This window comes from Maylandia zebra, linkage group LG16 (genome assembly GCF_041146795.1).
Source record: "Maylandia zebra isolate NMK-2024a linkage group LG16, Mzebra_GT3a, whole genome shotgun sequence".
Taxonomy (NCBI): domain Eukaryota; kingdom Metazoa; phylum Chordata; class Actinopteri; order Cichliformes; family Cichlidae; genus Maylandia; species Maylandia zebra.
In genome coordinates, this window is record NC_135182.1 from 31,556,405 (window position 1) to 31,576,134 (window position 19,730).

The 19,730-nt window shown below is 43.2% G+C and overlaps 1 protein-coding gene across 1 annotated transcript; it reads left to right on the plus strand.

Moving 5' to 3' along the window:
* The first annotated feature begins 4,515 nt into the window (after positions 1–4,515).
* igfbp5b (insulin-like growth factor binding protein 5b) lies at positions 4,516–17,054 on the plus strand. The gene is made up of 4 exons (XM_004559160.5): positions 4,516–5,209; positions 12,863–13,071; positions 13,176–13,295; positions 13,948–17,054. Exons 1-4 carry the CDS (start codon positions 4,876–4,878, stop codon positions 14,083–14,085), a joined length of 801 nt encoding a protein of 266 aa, XP_004559217.1. The 5' UTR covers positions 4,516–4,875; the 3' UTR covers positions 14,086–17,054.
* Positions 17,055–19,730: the final 2,676 nt, after the last annotated feature.

Below are 19,730 nucleotides of genomic sequence, written 5' to 3' on the forward strand. Positions count from 1 at the left end.
TTATTTTCCATCTAAGGGGAACGCAAAGACATAAAACACAAATACACCTACCCACACAAAGACTCACGCACACACGCCGTCTACAACATATCCAGAGCGACTTGAGCACATAAACATAAAATTGGAGCACATGTGCATACGCACACTATTAGACATACATAAACTCACAGAAGCAGAAGCAACATTTGATATGTACACTCTGTGCATGTATGCTACAAGAGCTGAACGTGGCACATAGTGCTGACAATGACAGTACTTTAATTTATATAAGCACCATGCAAATTAAGCCAGTTGGCATAAAAAGCTGAATAACTTTATGCCTTGTGTAATGTAGATAGAAAGTCCCCAAAAAGTTTCCTTTTCTTTTACTGTCATTGTTTGAAACTTAGTCAAAGGATTTCATGTGCAAAAACCATTAAACCATTGTACAAAGTGCCATAACTGTGCTGTGGTTACAGTACACAATTTGAAAAACTGTAACTGATATGTTGTAAACTTTGTTACAGCTCAGCTGATCCAAAAATTGCGCACATCAAAACGTGTTTACCGGTCTGTGGCAGACACATCCGCATGTGTCTAACATATTCCATAAAGCGTTTTGGAGCCCCAGAGGGAGCCATGTGAAGCCTGAAACATGTCTTGAAATGATTTTTGCTTGGGCCAGCATCAGCTGGCCCAGAGGACAACGTATGTGGAGATGAGGAAAAATCTTAAGGTATAAAACTGCTCAGACAGTGTTTCAGTGTTTTGTTGCTGTGTTGGGGAGGAGGGTAACAGGCTGCGTTGAAAAAACACATTTTGATTATCCACACTGCCTGAAATTAAAAGTTCGTTTTGGTGCAAATTGTTCTAGAAAGACTAAAAGGTTTGGAATCGTTGTTGCACTGACCCCTGTGGGTTTAAGTTGTCCAGTCACGCCCATCATCTGCGCAGTGATGTCTTAGTTAGAAGCACAGATCTGGATTCCAACCTTCTAGTTTCTTTCTGTGTGCAGTTTGCACCTTTTCCATTTCCCTGTGTGGGTTTTCTTCCAGGTAGTCCGGCTTCCTCCCGCAATCCAAAGACATGCATGTCAGGTTAATTAGTTATTAGGAAGCTGCCATAGGTGTGAATGCCGCATCCTTAACCCTTGTGTGGTGTTCGTATTTTTGTTACTCAGCCAGTGTTCATGGGTCTGGTGGACCCGCTAGAGTTTTGGCTTTCCAAATTAACACTATCAAACAATTTTATGTTAAATTACTCAACAGATGTTTACTTCATCCCAACTACAAGACATATGAACAGCAAACATGGTTAATTTTTTCCCTTTACCTTTGTTAGATCACATTTATGAATTAATGTGCTTCTCGTTTTTCTTTTATATAAAATGTTATAAATAAATCAGTTATAATCAAGTGGAGTGAGTGGAAAGACACAACACATTTACACGTGAAAAAATAATTAATTGTTTAATTTTTCTTTTGAAAAAAACTGAACACGGGTCTCACAGACCCGAACACCATACAAGGGTTAAAGTGCTTAGAAAGAAACTAAAAAGTTCAACTGTGGCTTTGTACAATACCATATCACAGTTATGGTTTGAATAATTCCACCACTAGATGGCAACACATGCAGGATTTTCAAAGCAATTTCAGTGACTCCAAGAAAATGTATTAAACACACCAACCTTTATGAGTACATGCTTATTTAAAATATGGGGGTGGGGGTTGGGTATAATTTTAACTCATCAATCCTAAAGCTCACTTGAGATCCAACAGAAATGCCTCTGAACAAAAAAATAATTGTGAGAGCAGAGCTTTAAGCATCTGTTGCTGAGATGTTCTGAGATGCTGCTTGATCCCTTGGACTGCAGTTGCAGTGCTGAGCAATAGAAAATGCTGGCAGTTGAGCAGTGTAGATGCACTCTGAGAAACTCTCAGATGAGTCCTCTGGCATTCAAAACACACCACCACCCAAAGAAGACATCTAGTCACGGGTTTGCACACTTTGTGCAAACTTTGTTATTGCTCCTTTAAGTCAGAATGATGCATGGGGAGGAGGAGGGTGGGACAGAGGGAGTAACAGATGGATTGATGCATGAACAGATCTTTGGGGAACCCGGATTTGCATTGAGAAAAGAATGAGAGCAAAATAAGGAAAAAAGAACAGGAACATCGTGTCCCCTCGGCAGTGATGATATGTTAATGTACAGCCTTAACTGGGGCTTGTTTTGGGAGCATATTTTCTTTGTAATTTGTCATCCTCTCTTCATCCATCGTCTCATGCCCAGCTGAGATTTAGTGGATGCATCATTAATCCACTCTGCTTTACTATCTTAATCCGGCTCATTATCGCTGCTCTGGTTTGACTAAAGGAGCTCAGATTTATGTCTTGCAGGGTTTTGCCGCTCCTGTTAGTTTTGGAGGGAACACTGACTCACCGCAGCTCTTCGCCCTGGAGCTGACTACTGAGACATTTAACCATCACAGTTCACCCTGTGCAGTTTTCTGTGGCTTCTGGAGTCCTTTGTGACCCCCCCGCCCCCCGCCCCGCTTTTATTTCTTTGTGTCAAACTCTGACAGAAAAAAAAGCTCACTCCGTTTTCAGATGTGTATGGTTGAAAGCAAGAGATGTGAGGGCGATAACACTGATGGAGGCATGTAAGGGAAACCAGAGAAAAAGCCATGGGGGAAAACAGTGGTTATGAAAGCTTTCAACATCTTCTGTAAACCAAGTTTGAAACAATCACGGCTGAAATGAAGCAAAGAAAACACTAAACGTGTGCAACACTAACTATGAGGTGCAAACACATCACACGTACCAGAGCGATTAGAGAGAAAACGAGGTGCCCGTGTGGATCCAGCTTCATGCAAGTGAGATTATGTAATCCAGGCACAAATTCTAAGAATTGGCTACAAATAAATATTGATGTAGTCTTTTTTGTTTTAGATTCATATGCACTAATACCATAGCACCACATACTCTCTGCCTTTGGAACAAAGACATGATTTCAGTTATGTGCAAATAGAGATTTCAAAAGCACAAACGTTATCAGGGAGCTCCTGTGGAGTTTGTGACTGCTAACAGCGCCTTCTAGTGTTCAACACCTAAACAACAAATCACCTCCGTGGATCCTCAGCCTGCAGGAGCAGGATGAGATAAACCGATAGCCACGTTTAGGAAATGATTGTGGGCCAGTTTATCAAGCGGTGAGTGAATATGGGAAGGAAAATCGACACGGCTTCCTGACTCTCTGCTGGTAGTGAAGAAAGAAAGAAAATCTGTCCTAAAAGCTGCAGAGATGGGAATAACAGCCCCGAGTGTGTGATCGAGAGTGCATATGTGGTAGACACGCACACACAGACACACACGCTGAAGCAATCAGGCACTGTTCTGCATACAGGCTATAAAATAATAGAAGGCGGCTACACTTCAGTTGTCAGCCTCAAACCCAGAGTTCGTGACATCTTCCCCTTCTCTCTCTGACTCTTCTTTCTCGAAAACATGACTCTGGGTTCCTTATGCGCGTGCGCGCACATGTGTGTGTGTGTGTGTGTGTGTGTGTGTGTGTGTGTGTGTGTGTGAGAGAGAGAGAGAGAGAGAGAGAGAGAGGTAGCACATTGGTGGGTTTCCCTTCTGGCTATATTTCTAACACAAATGGTGCCCAGTAGAAGCAACAGGTGCAGGCTTTAGAGTGGAGCAGGTATCCCTGTGAGTGATATTTAAACGTGTGTGTGTGTGTGTGTGTGTGTGTGTGTGTGTGTGTGTGTGTGTGTGTGTGTGTGTGTGTGTGTGTGTGTGTGTGTGTGTGTGTGTGTGTCGGGGGGGTAAAACTGGATTGAAAAATGGCAAATCTTCTAAATGTTACCGTTCCAACCGTTTTATAACCCTAAGTAATGATATCACGCACCTTCCCCGGTTTCCACCCTGAACGCAGCATTGACGATATTCCATCCAACCCCGTGGCAAACACACAGCATTATGACTCAAGTAGGGGGTTACCGATGATCCCGTTTTTATGACCGCGGGGAATCGTTATGTAACGTAAGGTAACGACGTTTCCTTGAGGCTTGAACAAAAGTTTTCGGGATAAAACGTTCACAAGTTAGAATGGATTATTTTTGCGCGTAAAAACGTATTTTCCCCCATTTTGTTTGGCGCCAAAAATCTTGTGTGAGGTTTTCCCCAGAGTTTATTTCTGAGAATCAACAGCTGAAATATCCGTCTCCCTGTTTCGTTTTTTAGTGTGAGAATTTATTACAGAATACAAATGTGAACTACTTAAAAAAAAAATCTATAGGCAGTACAGAAGCCTACAGGTTTCGACTAGCTGAAATGCTTTGATGAGGGCTGCTGTTGCCTTTTGCCTCTTGCACCTCGGCATCAGCTCAGCCTTCAGGGTGAAAGAGCGATCCTCCTGCTCCTGAAAAAAAAAAAGTTTGGCCGCGTGCCAAACTGCGGAACAAGTGCGCCTCCCCTCCCTGCTGTTTAGCGTATTCATAGTTAGGGGTTTGGGCTGTTTTTTAAAAGGCAAGGCTGCTCTCAAGTTGATCAGTCTGCTCAAGAAACTTGTGGTGGAGAAAGTACCGGAGTCCAAACAGACGGGGGAAGAGATTTTGTGCGCAGAATTGCTTTGCTCCAGCAGAGGACAACATTTCGGGGGGGGGGAAATAGCGCACGTACTTTTAATTGGTCCTTTAAAGTCCTTCTGCAGCGTTCACAGAAAAAACCTTACCATTAATGTTTTTTATAGATAGCAACACTCTTGGATAAAGACTCTTGGCTTTAACTGTAAAAATCGGATTATCTGACTGAGGCATTGTGTTCATTAGACCAAGCTACTTTTCCCCTCCTCTTCGCATTGAGGTTAAGCTATAGCTGAAGAGAACGCCAACAATGTTTCTGAGTTTTTGCCTCCTGGTGACATTTATCTTGGGGCTGTCCGGGTGCTTGGGCTCATACGTTCCGTGCGAGCCCTGTGACCAGAAGGCGCTGTCCATGTGTCCTCCGGTGCCGGTCGGCTGCCAGCTGGTCAAGGAGCCGGGCTGCGGCTGCTGCCTAACGTGCGCACTGTCTGAGGGACAGGCGTGCGGCGTTTACACCGGGACGTGCGCCCAGGGCCTCCGCTGCCTGCCGAGGAGCGGGGAGGAGAAACCCCTGCACGCCCTTCTCCACGGCAGGGGACTGTGCACCAACGAGAAAGGATACAAACCTGCCCACCCGCCCATAGGTAAGACGCTCACTGCTGGGTGACTGAATGCATGCTTGAGAGCGAACATGGGTTTAAAATGTGTGAGAAATGTAACTTCTCGTCTGCATCGGGACCCCCTGGGTGTTCTCTCTCCTCTGTTTATCAGTGTTTGTTGACATCTTGTCCCACGCCGGGATCCAGCGTGTGTTACTCTGAGAAAGGCTCCTGCAGCCTGAGGGACCAACCAAAAGGCAGCACAGTAGCCTGCTCTGTTTTATTAAATGCAAAATCTCCCTCTTAAATGAAATTCAACCCCTTTTCCCAAGTTCTTCCCTCCTCACTTAGACCACCCGAAATAGTTCTCTGCCATGCAAAAGAAGCGCAGAGCCCTGGAGCGCGAGCAGCCGGTACCGGCGCGTTTGTTTGACATATGGTTTGAGGTGGCATCTGATTAACTTTTATCCACCGCTTTGAATCAACTGACTGTAGGAGCTCATTCCGGCTCTCTGCGCAGATCACACATGCTCCTTCTGGTGTCAGGCTGAGCATCTAGCTGTAGCACAGAAGTTTTAAAGGGCTGAATCTCCACAATAATAACACGGCGTGAACAAACACTCCGCTCGTGTCGCCCGGTGCCGGTTAATCTGCTGCGGGATCGACTCTTAGCTGTGGTGAACGCACATGGCGTGTCCCGGCTGAGCTGCGCCTGCAGTACGGGGCAGTGGCTGTCAGACTGCGGTTTAGCGAAACCCGAAAGTGGTTGACAATGATCCAGACAGTCCCCGCTTTAAAATATTTACAGGTTTACAGTCTTTTTGAAACAGTTTTACGCGTCTCTTGACGCACGCACGAAAGGTGGCCGTGGACTGAATGTTGGTTTATTCTATGCAAGTAATATTCAGATGAAAATAGGGTTCATGCTTCAGCCTCCTTTAACATCCAGCTCTAACAAGTGTCTGTCAAAGCCCTCGATTTTCCATCCACACGCCAGAGCTGTTCTCTGTTTTTCGCCTTTCCCGTCCAACTGCTTAAACTGTGAAATCGATCGAAGGCTTCTACTGTATGAGACAAAATGAGCTGCCACTCTATAAACTTTGGATCTCTTTAAAGCAGAATTTAGGCAGATTTGGGGCTGCAGGCTAGCCCTATGGGTGGTGTTTCGAGTCGGATTACCACTAAATCTGTGTGCGTGAGAGAAAAGAGAGAAAGACCGATATAGACAGAAAGAGAGAGAGAGAGGGGGAGAAGGAGAGCTGGGCCAACAGTCTTGAATGATTTAAGATATTTCTGAGGGAAGCAGACAGGTCCACCTTCACTCAGAGTTTTAGCAGCTTGTCAACAACTAGATAAGTAGGTGGAAACCACAAAGGTTTTGGCTACAAGCCTCACTCTGTAAAACAGGCTTCGACTGGGCTCATTTATACTATTGATGGAGTCATGAGGTTATGTCCACCCTGTGAGCAACCCCTCATCTCTCTTCTATGGGTCCAGCTATGACTGCCGTTACAAAACACTCAGGCAATCACAGGTTTGGTAAAGCTTCAGTCAGTATGTGAAATGATGTAGTCTTTTGTGTTTGTTTTCCAAGTTTGTGTGTATTTGCTGCCACATATACTTGGGTGGGGCTGTGTGGGTCTCTGGGTGTGTATTGCATGTGATGACACCTCAGGCAGTTTTGTCTCACTTTGGTTTGCGCCGACACACACACGCACGCACACACACACACACACACACACACACAAGCAGAACCTGGCTTCTGTGTTGGTCCACGGAGGTAACCGGAGCATCTTTTCCTGCCCCGGGCGGTGCATTCATTGCAAGGCTCTCAGTCACAGCGCAATGATTCAGCAGAATGCCTCCGGCACGCTCTTTCCTCTGAAGGGCCTTCTGTCAAACAGCTCTGCGGACGGGAGCTCATGAGGTGAGCTTCTGGTTTCCTGTCGTGTGGGGTTGCAGCTGTCTGCGCGCTGTACCAGCTGAGCAAGGCAAACACAGAGACACAGAGAGGAGGAGCTCAAGTGTCCACCGCACTCGTGAGGCCACGAGAGCTGCGGCCCACTAAATACTGACTGGGACAGTCAAACAATGGCGGGGAGGAATCTTTGCTATCCTCTAGTCCCCCACTCCCCCCTCCCTTTTAAAGAACAAGAATCCTGGCCATCACTCTGCATCTGGGTTCATGTCCCAGCAGTGCATTAATTCATGTTTTGCTCTTGCACTGTGATCCCAGGAGTGGCTTGGATTGTAAGGCACAGGAGGTGGTATGTGCTCCCGGGGCACTTAGACTTTGTTAGCCCCCTGTGAGTGAATCAGACCCCAGAAAGCTTGCCAACAGATATGACTTCATGGCAGCACGCCTCCCGTCCTTCAAGCTTCTGAAAAGGCCTTATGTTTTAACAGATTGCTCTTTGCCAAGAAACAAAAGATGATTAGGGAGTGGTTCCAAAACCAGAATACTCTTCTTACACATGGACAGAAATACTATGCTCCTTATTAGCCTAGCAACAGAAAACCTGCTGCCTTTACTGACAACTTTAATACTTTTACATTTGCCCGGGTCCTTAATGTGTGTGTAGATGCAGTTTTCAGCCGCTGCCAGACAGTTTCAGCCTCGGTGACACTTGTTGTCGCATAATTTTAGAATGCTATTCAATTCATGAGCATTACCATCTGCTTTTTCCACGTTCACATCGTCCCTGGCACGGCGGGTTATTCGGCTGTAGCTGAGAAAATGATGCAAACGCTGACTCTCTCCAACTGTAGACAACCAGCCACCGTACTCTGTCTAATATGTACGTTGCATAAAGGCATGCCACGTTAGATATATCTCCGGTCACGAGTGACTCCAGCTGCCTCACAGCTTCATGACAGGCAAAGGAAAGACTGTATGCGGCTCTCCATCCATCTCACCTTGAACATCTGAGACAGTGCAGTGAAAGCTTACCATGCTGCAGCTCGTGTGCTGCAGGTGCTAGGCAGAGTTATTGGAAAGATCATTTTCCAAAGATATCACATGACCACTTGAAAAGCTTGCAATTCGTGGCAAAAGATAGCGAAGTGATTTCTCGGATGAGACACTGATACTACTGAGTTTTTTTTTTCCAGGTACAGAATGAGAGTCAACACCACTGGAGTTGTTGCTGGCAAGCAAATACCCTCTTTGGCATGCTTGCTTGAATTCTTCCAATAAAATTTTACAGTGGTATTTGTACAGCTTACCGGTCACTGACACCTAATCTGCCGGTGGCAACAGTTGTGAAAGAAATCAACTCTCACTGTAGTGCAGGATTTTATGATGATGTCACATGTGTTTAGGCCTGATCTGGATATTGTAATCTCACTCCACTCCAACCTGGTTACATTCTAGACCAATAATTATATTATTGTCCTTATAGAGGACTATTTAAAGTGAGCAGTACAACAAACTTCTAAAAAGTTTGGCTCCATTCTCCTAAACGGCCATGTAGTGATTTCTTTAAACTGTACGAAGACTGATTCTCAGTTTTGATTTGAAGAAGCAGCTAGCTTCTCATCCACTGTGGACTTCTTTTCCTCCCCTCGTTCTCCCTATACAGTACATCCACTCTACAGCGCTTGATGCTCGCCAAAATAGCTTCTTCTACCACTGGGGAGTCAGAACGTCGTCACACCCAGCAATTGTGTTGTGGTAATGGTGACCCAAAAAGAGGTTGCGTCTGTCCATGTGGCTTGTTGAAAACCAAATTCAGATATGGGATGAGACCTCAGACCAAAATTAGCAATGTAGAGTAGAGCAGCCATGCGCCTTACTCTAATAATTTACTTTTCGAACGCTCTGCAACATAAAACTGAACGTTTAGCATCACGGAAACTGTAAACAGGTCAGGAAGTTTGCTTACCTATAGCAGCATTTCCTTCTTTGAAAGCTTTTGCATCCTCTCATAGGCCCTGTTTTGCAATTTATAATCCTTGAATTGTTCTTGCTGCTATTTATACCATGCATTCAGAAAAGCAGGAAACTTTTTGATTGCAATGAACATATTCTGCGTGCACAATACCATGGGAAGTGTTATTTCCTGCATATTCAGAAGCTGATTGAGAGCGTGCACAAGGCCGAACAACAGAAATCCCAGTGAAACAACAGGACATGCAGGTCAAAACATAATTCACTTGCACTTGTGGTAAAAAAAAAACAAACAAAAAAAAAAACCTGGACAGAATATTTGATAAAGTCCAGATTTTCTCACTGTTCCAGCTGGTTTGGAAGTGAGCCTTTTTCAGTCATCGGTCTCTTAATCCTTCTCAGGAAACCACTGCGCATCTGTCATGTAATGTGCAGAGGATGTATCTTGTTGGCCTGTTTGGATCAAAATCTCTTAATGAAAACTCAAATGGCTGTTCGTGCCATTTCATTACTTTTTGCCACTGAAACAAACTCTTCATTTTATCTGAAAACTCTTTTGCCATAAAAGAGCTCTGCAACTGGCAACGTTGCCATAATTTGGACCCATTTCCTTTTCTCATCAGATAACTTTTATGCTGCTGCACACACTCCTTAGCGACTCCCACAATCCCTCTTGGCTTGTTCACACCTCCTTTGCTGCTCTAGAAACTGCAGGGTTATTGGGCCGTGCCCTTGCTTTCAAATATTAAGTAGCGGAGGCAGTGTGACACAGAGGGATGGCTTACTAACGTTGTGCTTTATATAACAGATGCCCTTAGGCTCATTTATCCCCACAATTATCTTGTCCTACCCCCAGATGAGATTAAACAGCACCTCTATTCACCGCTCTCTTACATCTTGTAAAGATGTAATTTCAGATGCAGGGCACAGACTGACGTTATCAAAGGCAAGACGTAACAAACGTGGTGTAATGTTGGGAAATCCAATGGAAGGTGGGAGAATCCATTGTCCTGTTTTGTTTTTTTCTCTAAACGATGTTGTTACAGTCTTAAAGACCCAGTGGAGAGAAAAATCAAAAGAAGGGGCAGCTTATCTTTCATTCTTGGACTTGTGCCCATAAGAAACTTGGGATATTCATGAAGCATAATTGTGTGCAGATGTTAATTTTTAAACAGAGGAGTATCAGGTGCACCTCCTTTGGCTACTCCACTCCTCTTGCCCTAATGAAATCTTTAGCTCGAGCAGAGGGAGAAGCGATAGCAGCACGGCTTTGGGCTCGGCTGAATGGAAGAGATGCACATGACTTGGCTCACTTGGCCCCCGTCCAGCATCTTGGCCGAGTTTCAGGAGTTAAACACAGACCCTCTAAGACTCCTTTACAAGCTGGGTACCCTTAGCATGGAAAAACTGAGTTTTTGTGGCAGAGCCTAAGAGGCCACATCAGAAAAGATGAATTTTTGTGATTTTTGTGATTTTTTTTTTTTTCAGCGCAAGCATGGAAGTCAGGCACCATTGTCTTTTCGAAAGCTGCATGAATTTTTTGAAAACCTTCATCTGTCCCGCATTGTTAACCGTATTCTCTCCAGACAGGCATGTTCTCAAAGCGACCGACAGAGAACGTTTATTTTCACCAGGATATTTTATTGCCAGATATGTGGCATTTTAATCAAGCGCCCTGAGAAAGTATTAGACTGTACAGCAGAAATAAAAAGGTTTTCCAAAGTGGTCACATGCACGGTGTACATGAGAATGCTTGTTTGACGTGTTTATTTATAGCACGCAATAGCCCCTTAGTCTGAGCGGGGAGACACAAGGACATATCTAAACACAAACTGAGGCCTGCCAAGTCATGGGTTGCGAGATTAATTTCAAAGAGACGGCAGTGCAGCGCAGAAGCCAAAGACCCAATTCTGGTAATCACCCTGCCTCCAGCCCCCACCTCCCCCTCCCCTCCCAAAGACTCCCAGACACTCATGCTGTGTCAGGCTCTTTGAACATCAGTTTCTCTGAGCTCGTATCCTTGTTACGTCTCAGCGCCTTTCTCCAGGCTGGCTCTCTACCAAGAGGCCAGTCAGAGTCATGCAACTTGTCACATTTCTAACATATTGTTATATTCATAAGTAACATATTCATGTATGGAAGTTGATTTGTCTTCCAGCAGCAGTTGGCCATATAGTTTGCAGCCAACATTCGTCTTTGGTTCAGTGCGCCTGGCCTCGTGCACCACGGCGGGTTTCCTTGTCAGATAAATATAACCAGGGTCATCCACTGGCACCATGGCTTCAGCCATTTGGGGCCTGGCAAAGTCCCCACAATAACTCAGTACTTATGGTACAGCTAAGCCAAGAGGGGGGAAGTGGAGGGCTTGTTTCTGTGGCCTCAAAGAACCTCTGGCTGGGGGTCCAGGCTTAAGAGGCTGAGCCCCAAAGATAGGAATAGGGGGAGGGGAGGGTTTGGGTTAAGGATAAAGGACCTCAACCTGTAAATATCCTGTCAGAAGGGACTTTCAGATCTCTGAGACTACAGTGCCCCCTGGGGGAGCTGGAATTACATCTAAGGAGTGCATACAGTGTGACACAAATGTACAAGCATTTATATGATTCCGTGGTGCAACTGGATTTTCCTGAGCTTGACATTTGAATCAGTTTAATGTGGGACACGTCGCTATAAAGTTACTACACACAGGGGCCTCAGGCCCGGTTGCAGTTTAGCCCAGATAACATGTTAGCAGTTTTTTCCATGCAACACGTGATCCAGGCTTCCCAATTAGTAGAGCTCTTTATGCTCATAAATATCAGTGTGTCTGGATTCATGTGTGAAGACCGGCATGTCTCACTTTTAAACTTATGAGAGGATGTGTTGTTGGTAGACTGTTGAGCAAAAATGTTGTGCATATTTTTCTACATATTTTGTGTCTTTTTCCCTCACAGATAGCCCTGAGCTCAAACATGAATGCAGGATTTCAAACTTTTCCAGTTATAAATAGAGCAAAGGGCCTTTGATAAGTGGGGTTGGGTGAGAAAAGATGATTTAAAACTAAGCTCTTACCAGTAGGAGTTCATCAGCTGTTGGCCAGAGCTGCAGCCTTCTCTCCTCCCTACACAAATGTTAAACAACAGTTGGCACAAACCCTTGGAAAAGCACCCACCTGTTACTGTTTGTATGTGGAAAGGACTGACAGGCATGATTTATCATTTATGCAGATGACTATACAATAATGCAAAATAACATCCTAAACTAAGATTTTTTTTCCGTTTGTTAAACATTGCAAAAACAAATCTCATGTCACTGTTAATATTGTACATTAATATGTTATTAATGTAATTTGATAGGACATTACCTTCACAGAAATGTTTAAAGTTCCAGTCAAAACAACTACCATGAAATGATATGAGAAATGAGTACGAGATAAAAGTGAGAAGGAACTTTGTTTGACACTTAGTTGCTTCTCTTTCTCTTGCTCACTGTGTATAGCATATAAAAGCTAAATTAGGCATTTAAAAGAGTTTATTTTTATATTTAAAAATAGATTTCTCTGATTCTTTAACTAAAAAATCCAGTAATAATAATGCTACCACTGGGCTCCCAAAATTTTCTTACTTCTCTGAACTTTAACGTAAGAGACGAGCACATTATGCTACGTCCAGATGAACAGAATCAGCTTTTTGGGATTTCCTTACCTGAATGATTGAGCATGCATCAAGGCACTTTAACTTAAGAGAATTCCAGTTACACTTGCTGGATGCGCATAAAAATGTAATTTAAAAAAAAGTAACCTCTTTCTGTTGTTGCTGTTTTTTGTGGTGCAGATCGCGAGTCCCGAGAACACGAGGACACCAGAACCACACAGAGTACAGGCGGGGTTAGACCACCACCACTCTATCCCAAAGAGATTGTGAACAGCAAAAAAGTCCTTGCAGTGCGCAAGGAGCAGAAGAGGAAGCAAGGCAAGCAGCGCATCATTGGCTCAACCATTGATTACTCTCCTCTGCCCATTGACAAGCATGAGCCTGAATTTGTAAGTATTCCATGTGCAAAGTTTCATGTGGTTTTTGCGGTGTATATCTCAGTATACAACTGGTAGTTGTTTGGTTAATAATCCCGTGCTGCATTTCTCTAAAGGGTCCATGCAGGAGAAAACTGGACGGGATCATTCAGGGAATGAAGGATACTTCTCGTGTAATGGCGCTGTCTTTGTACCTTCCCAACTGTGACAGAAAAGGATTCTTCAAACGCAAACAGGTGAGCCTTGATTCTTTAAACCTTATATAGCCTCACACCACCCTTTGAGCAAGCATTTGACCAACATAACAATAAACTGCATAATTTCATTGTTATTAAACATAGTTATTTCAGTGGAATGACAGCAATCAGTGGACTTGCTTGCTAGCTGTTAGCTTTAGCCCTTTGAGAATTCACTCCAGGAAATGCAAATAAACATTGTTATGATGATAGTGGTAAGTTCAGGTTAGCAAGCTGCCTCCAAATACTGCATCATTCTACCACACAGACACAGATGTCTGTTAATTAGAGCTAAATAACTAACAAATAGTTCACTTACAAAAAGCAGTGCACAGACCTCTCAAATGGAACAACATCAAAAATGCTCCAAAGGACATGAACATCCTAAACCAAAGAAGTCAAATACAGTGACTCCAATTAGCAGTGCTGGAAGCTAGCAGAGAGCTAACTATCATTCACCAATAACTCAAGGCAGCCCTAGCTCTAAAAATGCAGTTTATCCTTGCTAAAATATAATTCTCCCCCATAATTCAGAGTTACTAAGAAAAATCCTCACTTTGTGGTTATCACATAGTTGGAAAATAGCTCATTTAAATGTAGGCCTTTTAACATGGGACCTTGCTGGATTAACTCACTGTTTTCTTCTCCACAGTGCAAGCCATCTCGTGGCCGCAAACGAGGCATCTGCTGGTGTGTTGACAAGTACGGTGTTCAGCTCCCCGGCACAGACTACAGCGGAGGTGATATTCAGTGTAAAGACCTGGAGAGCAGCAGCAATAACAATGAGTGAAACTGGGAGGGCCATTTTGACCTCCCCCATCCCCCAACCCTTAACCACCACGTGACCCAGGGCCCACGCCTCCTCTCTGAATCACACCTGTATGCTCCGCCCTACGTTCACTTCAAGATTTGTTTTTTCAACTTAAAAAAAGAAGAAAAAAAAATCCAATCGCAAAACAACAGGCTGAAAAAAGACACCTGTATTTTTTTTCCTTTCTTTTCAGTTGACCAAGCACTCTTCTCTAAATGAGGGTGAAAGTCCCAGAAGATTTACTAGATCCTTTGACTATTATGATCACGGGACCGCCCTTCTATGAGCCTGGTCCCTTGGCTGCAGATCCATGAAAATATATGCAACTAATGGATATATTTTTATAGAAGCTGTGGGTTTGTGTGAGGTGAAATTAAAACAATTGTAAAGAAGAAAAAGAGAGAAACAGCATCAGGCTTATTGATTGAAAACAGATCAGTTTTAGGCCATGGAACATGATGCCACTGTGGAGCTGACGATTGGCCAGAGTAATTTGTTTTTATCTGTTCTCCAAAAGAAAAAAACAAAGAAGAGATAGGGATATGCTGTAACAGTTGACTCTATCTGGGTTCTGTCAGAGCACTTATGAATAGGGGAACCTGCTTGGATACGTGTAAAAAAAAATCACAAAATGATGCGTGCATGGACGCGTGCATGTGTACAGTTTGAATGTGTGGTATGTATGTTGGTATATGACGGAGTGAGCCTATTACAAAAAAGAATGTCCTTTTTTTTCCTTTTTCTTTTTGGTTTTTTTTTCTGATTTTGTCACAAGTATTGCTAGAGCTTGAAGTGGTATCGGGACTGGCCTTCTCTTAATGTAAAAGCGTAAAAAAACAAAAACAAAAAAAAGCAAGTAGACCATCACAGATGAATCTATGTATGTGGCTCTTTGACAATGTAGCTAGCCTGATATGCCAACTGTGCCTATTTGAACAGACATTGCCATGCAGGGCGACACAGAGCTTAGAGAGCACCGCTGGCTCTACTGGTGAACTAAACGTTTTCAGCTTAAGTCTGACTCAAGTCTGACTCCGATCATGAGTGCATGCAATCCAGCTTCCCAGTCGGGCCGGCCGCTTCTCTGATCCATTTGTGTGAAGTGTAGTTTTGTATGGTTTTGTTTGTGCTGTTTTCTTTGCCTTCAGTGAAGTAAAGACCACCCACTTTTGAGCCATGTTTCTTTATCAAGTGGTTCCCCCTCAGTACTGCTACTACAGTGTAACCATGGTGTATTACATTACTTTTAAATATAGTTACTGAATGTTTGTTTTTCCTGTAGAAACAAAGTATGAGAACAATGTAATTGTGCTTGGGGGGAAAAATAGCCTGTAAAGAATTTCAAAGGATTCTTGTAGGTCAACTACAGGGAAGTCAAAAAAGCTAACAATCTGAAATCCTTCTGCTTACACGCCTCCATGCGGAGGTTATCTACCTTTATCTGAGTGGGGCATGATCCAAACAAAAAGGTTACAGGTTATAACAGGGTCTTTAATAGAGTCGCTCTCTCTGTGTGCAAGTCACAGTGCCTTCCTATATGCAAAGACATTTAAATACTGACGTGAAAGTGACATGGATATCATGCGGGGCAATTTTCAGATACTTGATATGACAATAGAGGTTCTGATTAAGAGAAGAACAGTGAATGTGGTAGGTCCTTTGAAATGGTGTCGATAATATGTTGCAAATCCATTTGTAATCTCCGCCTGGGGGTAGTTCTGGACAAAAATGATGTGTGAGGAACTGCAGTCCGTTAAACCTCCTTCTTCTCTTTGACAACCAATAAGCTAAGATTCATGCTTCTTCATGTGAATGCCAATGTATATGATTGCCAGAGAGGGGAAGCCAAAGGATGTTCGGAGGTAAATCGTGTTTTAGGGCTTTTTTTAATGCTTCTGCAGATGTGTGCATCCTAAATGGCTTCCAGTTGGGAATACATTGTCAAGGCTCCTTGCCCCACTTTCAACACCAAATCCCCGCTACCACTTTCGAAAATAAGCAGCTTGCACTTATTTCAGTTACTCACTATTGATATTGACACACGGCAACATCCTGAGATGTGGTATCATGAAGTTAGTTTAACAGCAAGAACAACAAAAAGTAAAAAAAGCTAAATGTTGTGTTATCTTGTGCTTACCTTTCAGAGGTGGTGCTTTGAGGTAATATTTGTTGACAGGGGCCGTGAAGCCCATGCCTGGGACCTCCAATACAGCAGCATCTTTTAGGGAAAAGTAGATTGAAAGTAACACAGCTAGAGATGTTTTCATGGCCTATTGCACAGAGATGACAGCTGAGATAGAGACAGAGGAGACAGAGAAGAGGAGAGCGAGCGCCATGGGCAGTGGTCATGATCAGGGCCTAGCCACTTCCCCGATGTGGGGTCACCAATTGCATGACATTAGATACAGTTAGCAGGACAATAACTGGGAGTCGTGGAAATCCGAGGAATGAAATACTGCAATCAGTTTAAATATCTGAAATTGGAACTTGGCAAATATCAGCGTTCCAGTTATCTCTTTCATTTCAATTGCAGGTTGGAATTCAGGATTCCTGTTTGCGAGTAGCAGCTTCCTCAGGTTTCATATCTCCTACTTGGTTTGAATTTCAATTCACATACTTCAGTAGTACAGTAACTACAGTACAGCTTTTATTTCTGAATACATAACACTTTTTGGATGTAATGCGACGATACAATTGGGTTTCGTAATTTGGTGTTCACTGGCTTGTGAAATCGACCCATCGGTGGCAGGAGGATAGCAGGAAATAAAATGGTCAGTATTTGGAGCTACATAAGACAAATAAGAAAAAAAAGACAAAAAAGCTCAAATTATTAAAGTGAATATCACTGTGTAATATTTATTCAACTTGTAATTTATGTACTCTTTTAACCTTTGTCTGTTTTTGTTATGACAAAGCATTTATTTAAATAAAGTTATGTATTCATTTAAGCATTCTGCGTGAAGCTTTCATTTCTAGTACTGCATCTTTAAGGGGAGTAAGTAGCTGCTAAACTGGCTTGAAACATACAGTTTGAGCGGGAATCTTCCTGATTGTAAGCACTAACTAATCTCTGAGGCACGAACTGTTAAACCTCTTAGACATAAGTCTGAGACACCCAGGCTACACTACAGGATCTCATCCAGCATGCAGGATGTGACTTTATAAAGCCTCGCCTGAAGGCAAGTCACCTGGTTTTCAACACCATAGTCAAAAAGATTGCACCGGAAGAAGGAAGTCATTTAACATGAGTTTGAACTTCGGGGGGGATAACATCTACAGGGGCCGGCTCACTATTCAAATGACTGGGAAGAAGAGATCTGTAGCCTGAAGGAGACTTAATCATGTTATGGAAAACCTGCCTTTATCAGCACTTAAAGGAAGAATGCGCTCCCTGTGACACACCTCTTTACACAGACGTATATATCCAGTTGCGTGCATATGGAAGATATGGAAACAATATGGTAATCTTTGAAAGTATTTTCTGTGGATACTAAATGTGAAGCAGTTTCACCATCCAGGTGTTTGTCACAACCATCTTTTGAAAAACATGATATAAATGCACTCAAAGAGCACAGATGCCAGTTTCTGATTAGCTGTTGGCTTTCAGTTAAACATTAAAGGGCTCTAAGGACATGTGCATGCATCTCTGAAGATGGGTGTCTGGTCATTTTTATTCTCTTGTGGCTTTAAGGAAGTGACAGAATAGGACTTTTCTTTTTTTAGGGGGCCACCAAAATCTTTCCCTGGGGACCTCAAGACTTTGACTGACTCCAGATGTGGGTGACTGAAGCAGGGCATGAAAGGGTAGAAGGATCCAGGAGTTCCTGTGTAGCTAGCAGATCAAGGGTGCTGTAAAGGTTGTTGTGGTATGTTTCCATGAGTGTGTGTGTGTGTGTGTGTGTGTGTGTGTGTGTGTGTGTGTGTGTGTGTGTGTGTGGACCAGGGGCAGCGCATGCTTTGACTTCAGGGAGGAGGAAACATGTGTAGAAGATTTGATTTGTGAGGTAGTGTACATGACAATTACTATTTGCCTTCAAAGAAACTGACAACTGCACTTAGGACTTCAAAGCATTTATGCCCCTTTTATTAGATAATTAGGCCAACAACGTTGGACGTCTACATCTAACATCAACTCACGCACCTCACTGCATCCCAAATCCAGTCAAACTGCTGTGCTGTGCACTTTTCTGCCCATGCGAGACCTAAGGTGGGATACTTTTCTGTACTGTATTTCAATTATACAATTAAACAAATGGTCAGTGCTGAAAAATCCCAAGCAAAAAGCTTTGGAGATGCTTTTAGTTGCTTGTGCATTGCGTTGCCTGTGGCTCACTTCATTAAATGTGACTTTTAGACAGGATGATGGGACATTTAAAGACATAAGCTTACAAATGGCATGCAGATGTTTACACTACGTATTTAGGATCTCTTCAAATCACTGCTTGTGCTCTTGTATAATACTATCTCTTTAAGAGGTAATAGTGGTTCTTGTCATCACTGAGATGGAGATGAAAGGAGATTTGAAAGAAAGTACGGCAGTTGGGAGTAAATCACATGACTTAGTGATAGAATCCGCCAGTGCTGGTGGTAGAAGACGGCAGACAAGTGTCTGCTAGTTTTCTAGTTTTCATCCAAGCCCTTTCATCCCAAATGGACTAAGACCTAGAATCCCAAATGGTGGGTTGTTCATCGTGGATCGGATGTGACAGTGAGACCCACAAATGTGTGTTAAGTAAACCATATTTAGAGATTAAGATTTGACGTCCTTCAAGCCAAGAAAGAGAACCTTACGGTGCAGTCTAGTAGACGTTCTCAATATTATGGGAGATTCCAGCAATATAAAAACGTAATCTGCATCATTCTAACAACTGAATGAAGTTTTATATTTTAAACAATTGTTTTTAAAAGGAATCAGAGCGAATCTGTGAAATTTCATCAACAAAAGTTTTAAATGAGACAGCGAATGAGATTGGGGGCTCCATGGTCTAGGTATTTTTGATTTTCTCTGACAGCAGTTACTTTCAATCACAACAATAAACGGTTTCTTACACAAGCATACAGTTTCTAGTTTAACTTAAGAAGCAAATTAATTTTTACCTGGAACTTGGTACCATCAAGAAAGGGCACTTTATCACAAATCCTTAACTGACCAATCAACACGCATTACCAGAATCCATTTATGAGCAAAATCAGCTTTCATGTAAAAAAACAAAAGTCATAGCATTGTTTTATTTTTGGGGTGGCTGTAGCTCAGGTGGCAGAGCAGGTCAGCCACTAATCAGAAGGTCGGTGGTTCGATCCCAGGCTGCCTCCTAGCTGCATGTCAAATATCCTTGGGCAAGATACTAACCCCATGTTTGCCTACTGGTGGTGGCCAGAGGGCCCGGTGGCGCCAGTGTCCGGCAGCCTCGCCTCTGTCAGTGCGCCCCAGGGCAGCTGTGGCTACAACGTAGCTTGCCATCACCAGTGTGTGAATGTGTGTGTGAATGGGTGAATGACTGAATGTAGTGTGAAGCGCTTTGGGGTCCTTAGGGACTAGAAAAGCGCTATACAAATGCAGGCCAAATGCAGGCCATTTTATTTGAGTTTGGGTATTTATCTGATTACATTAAAACACTTTTTTG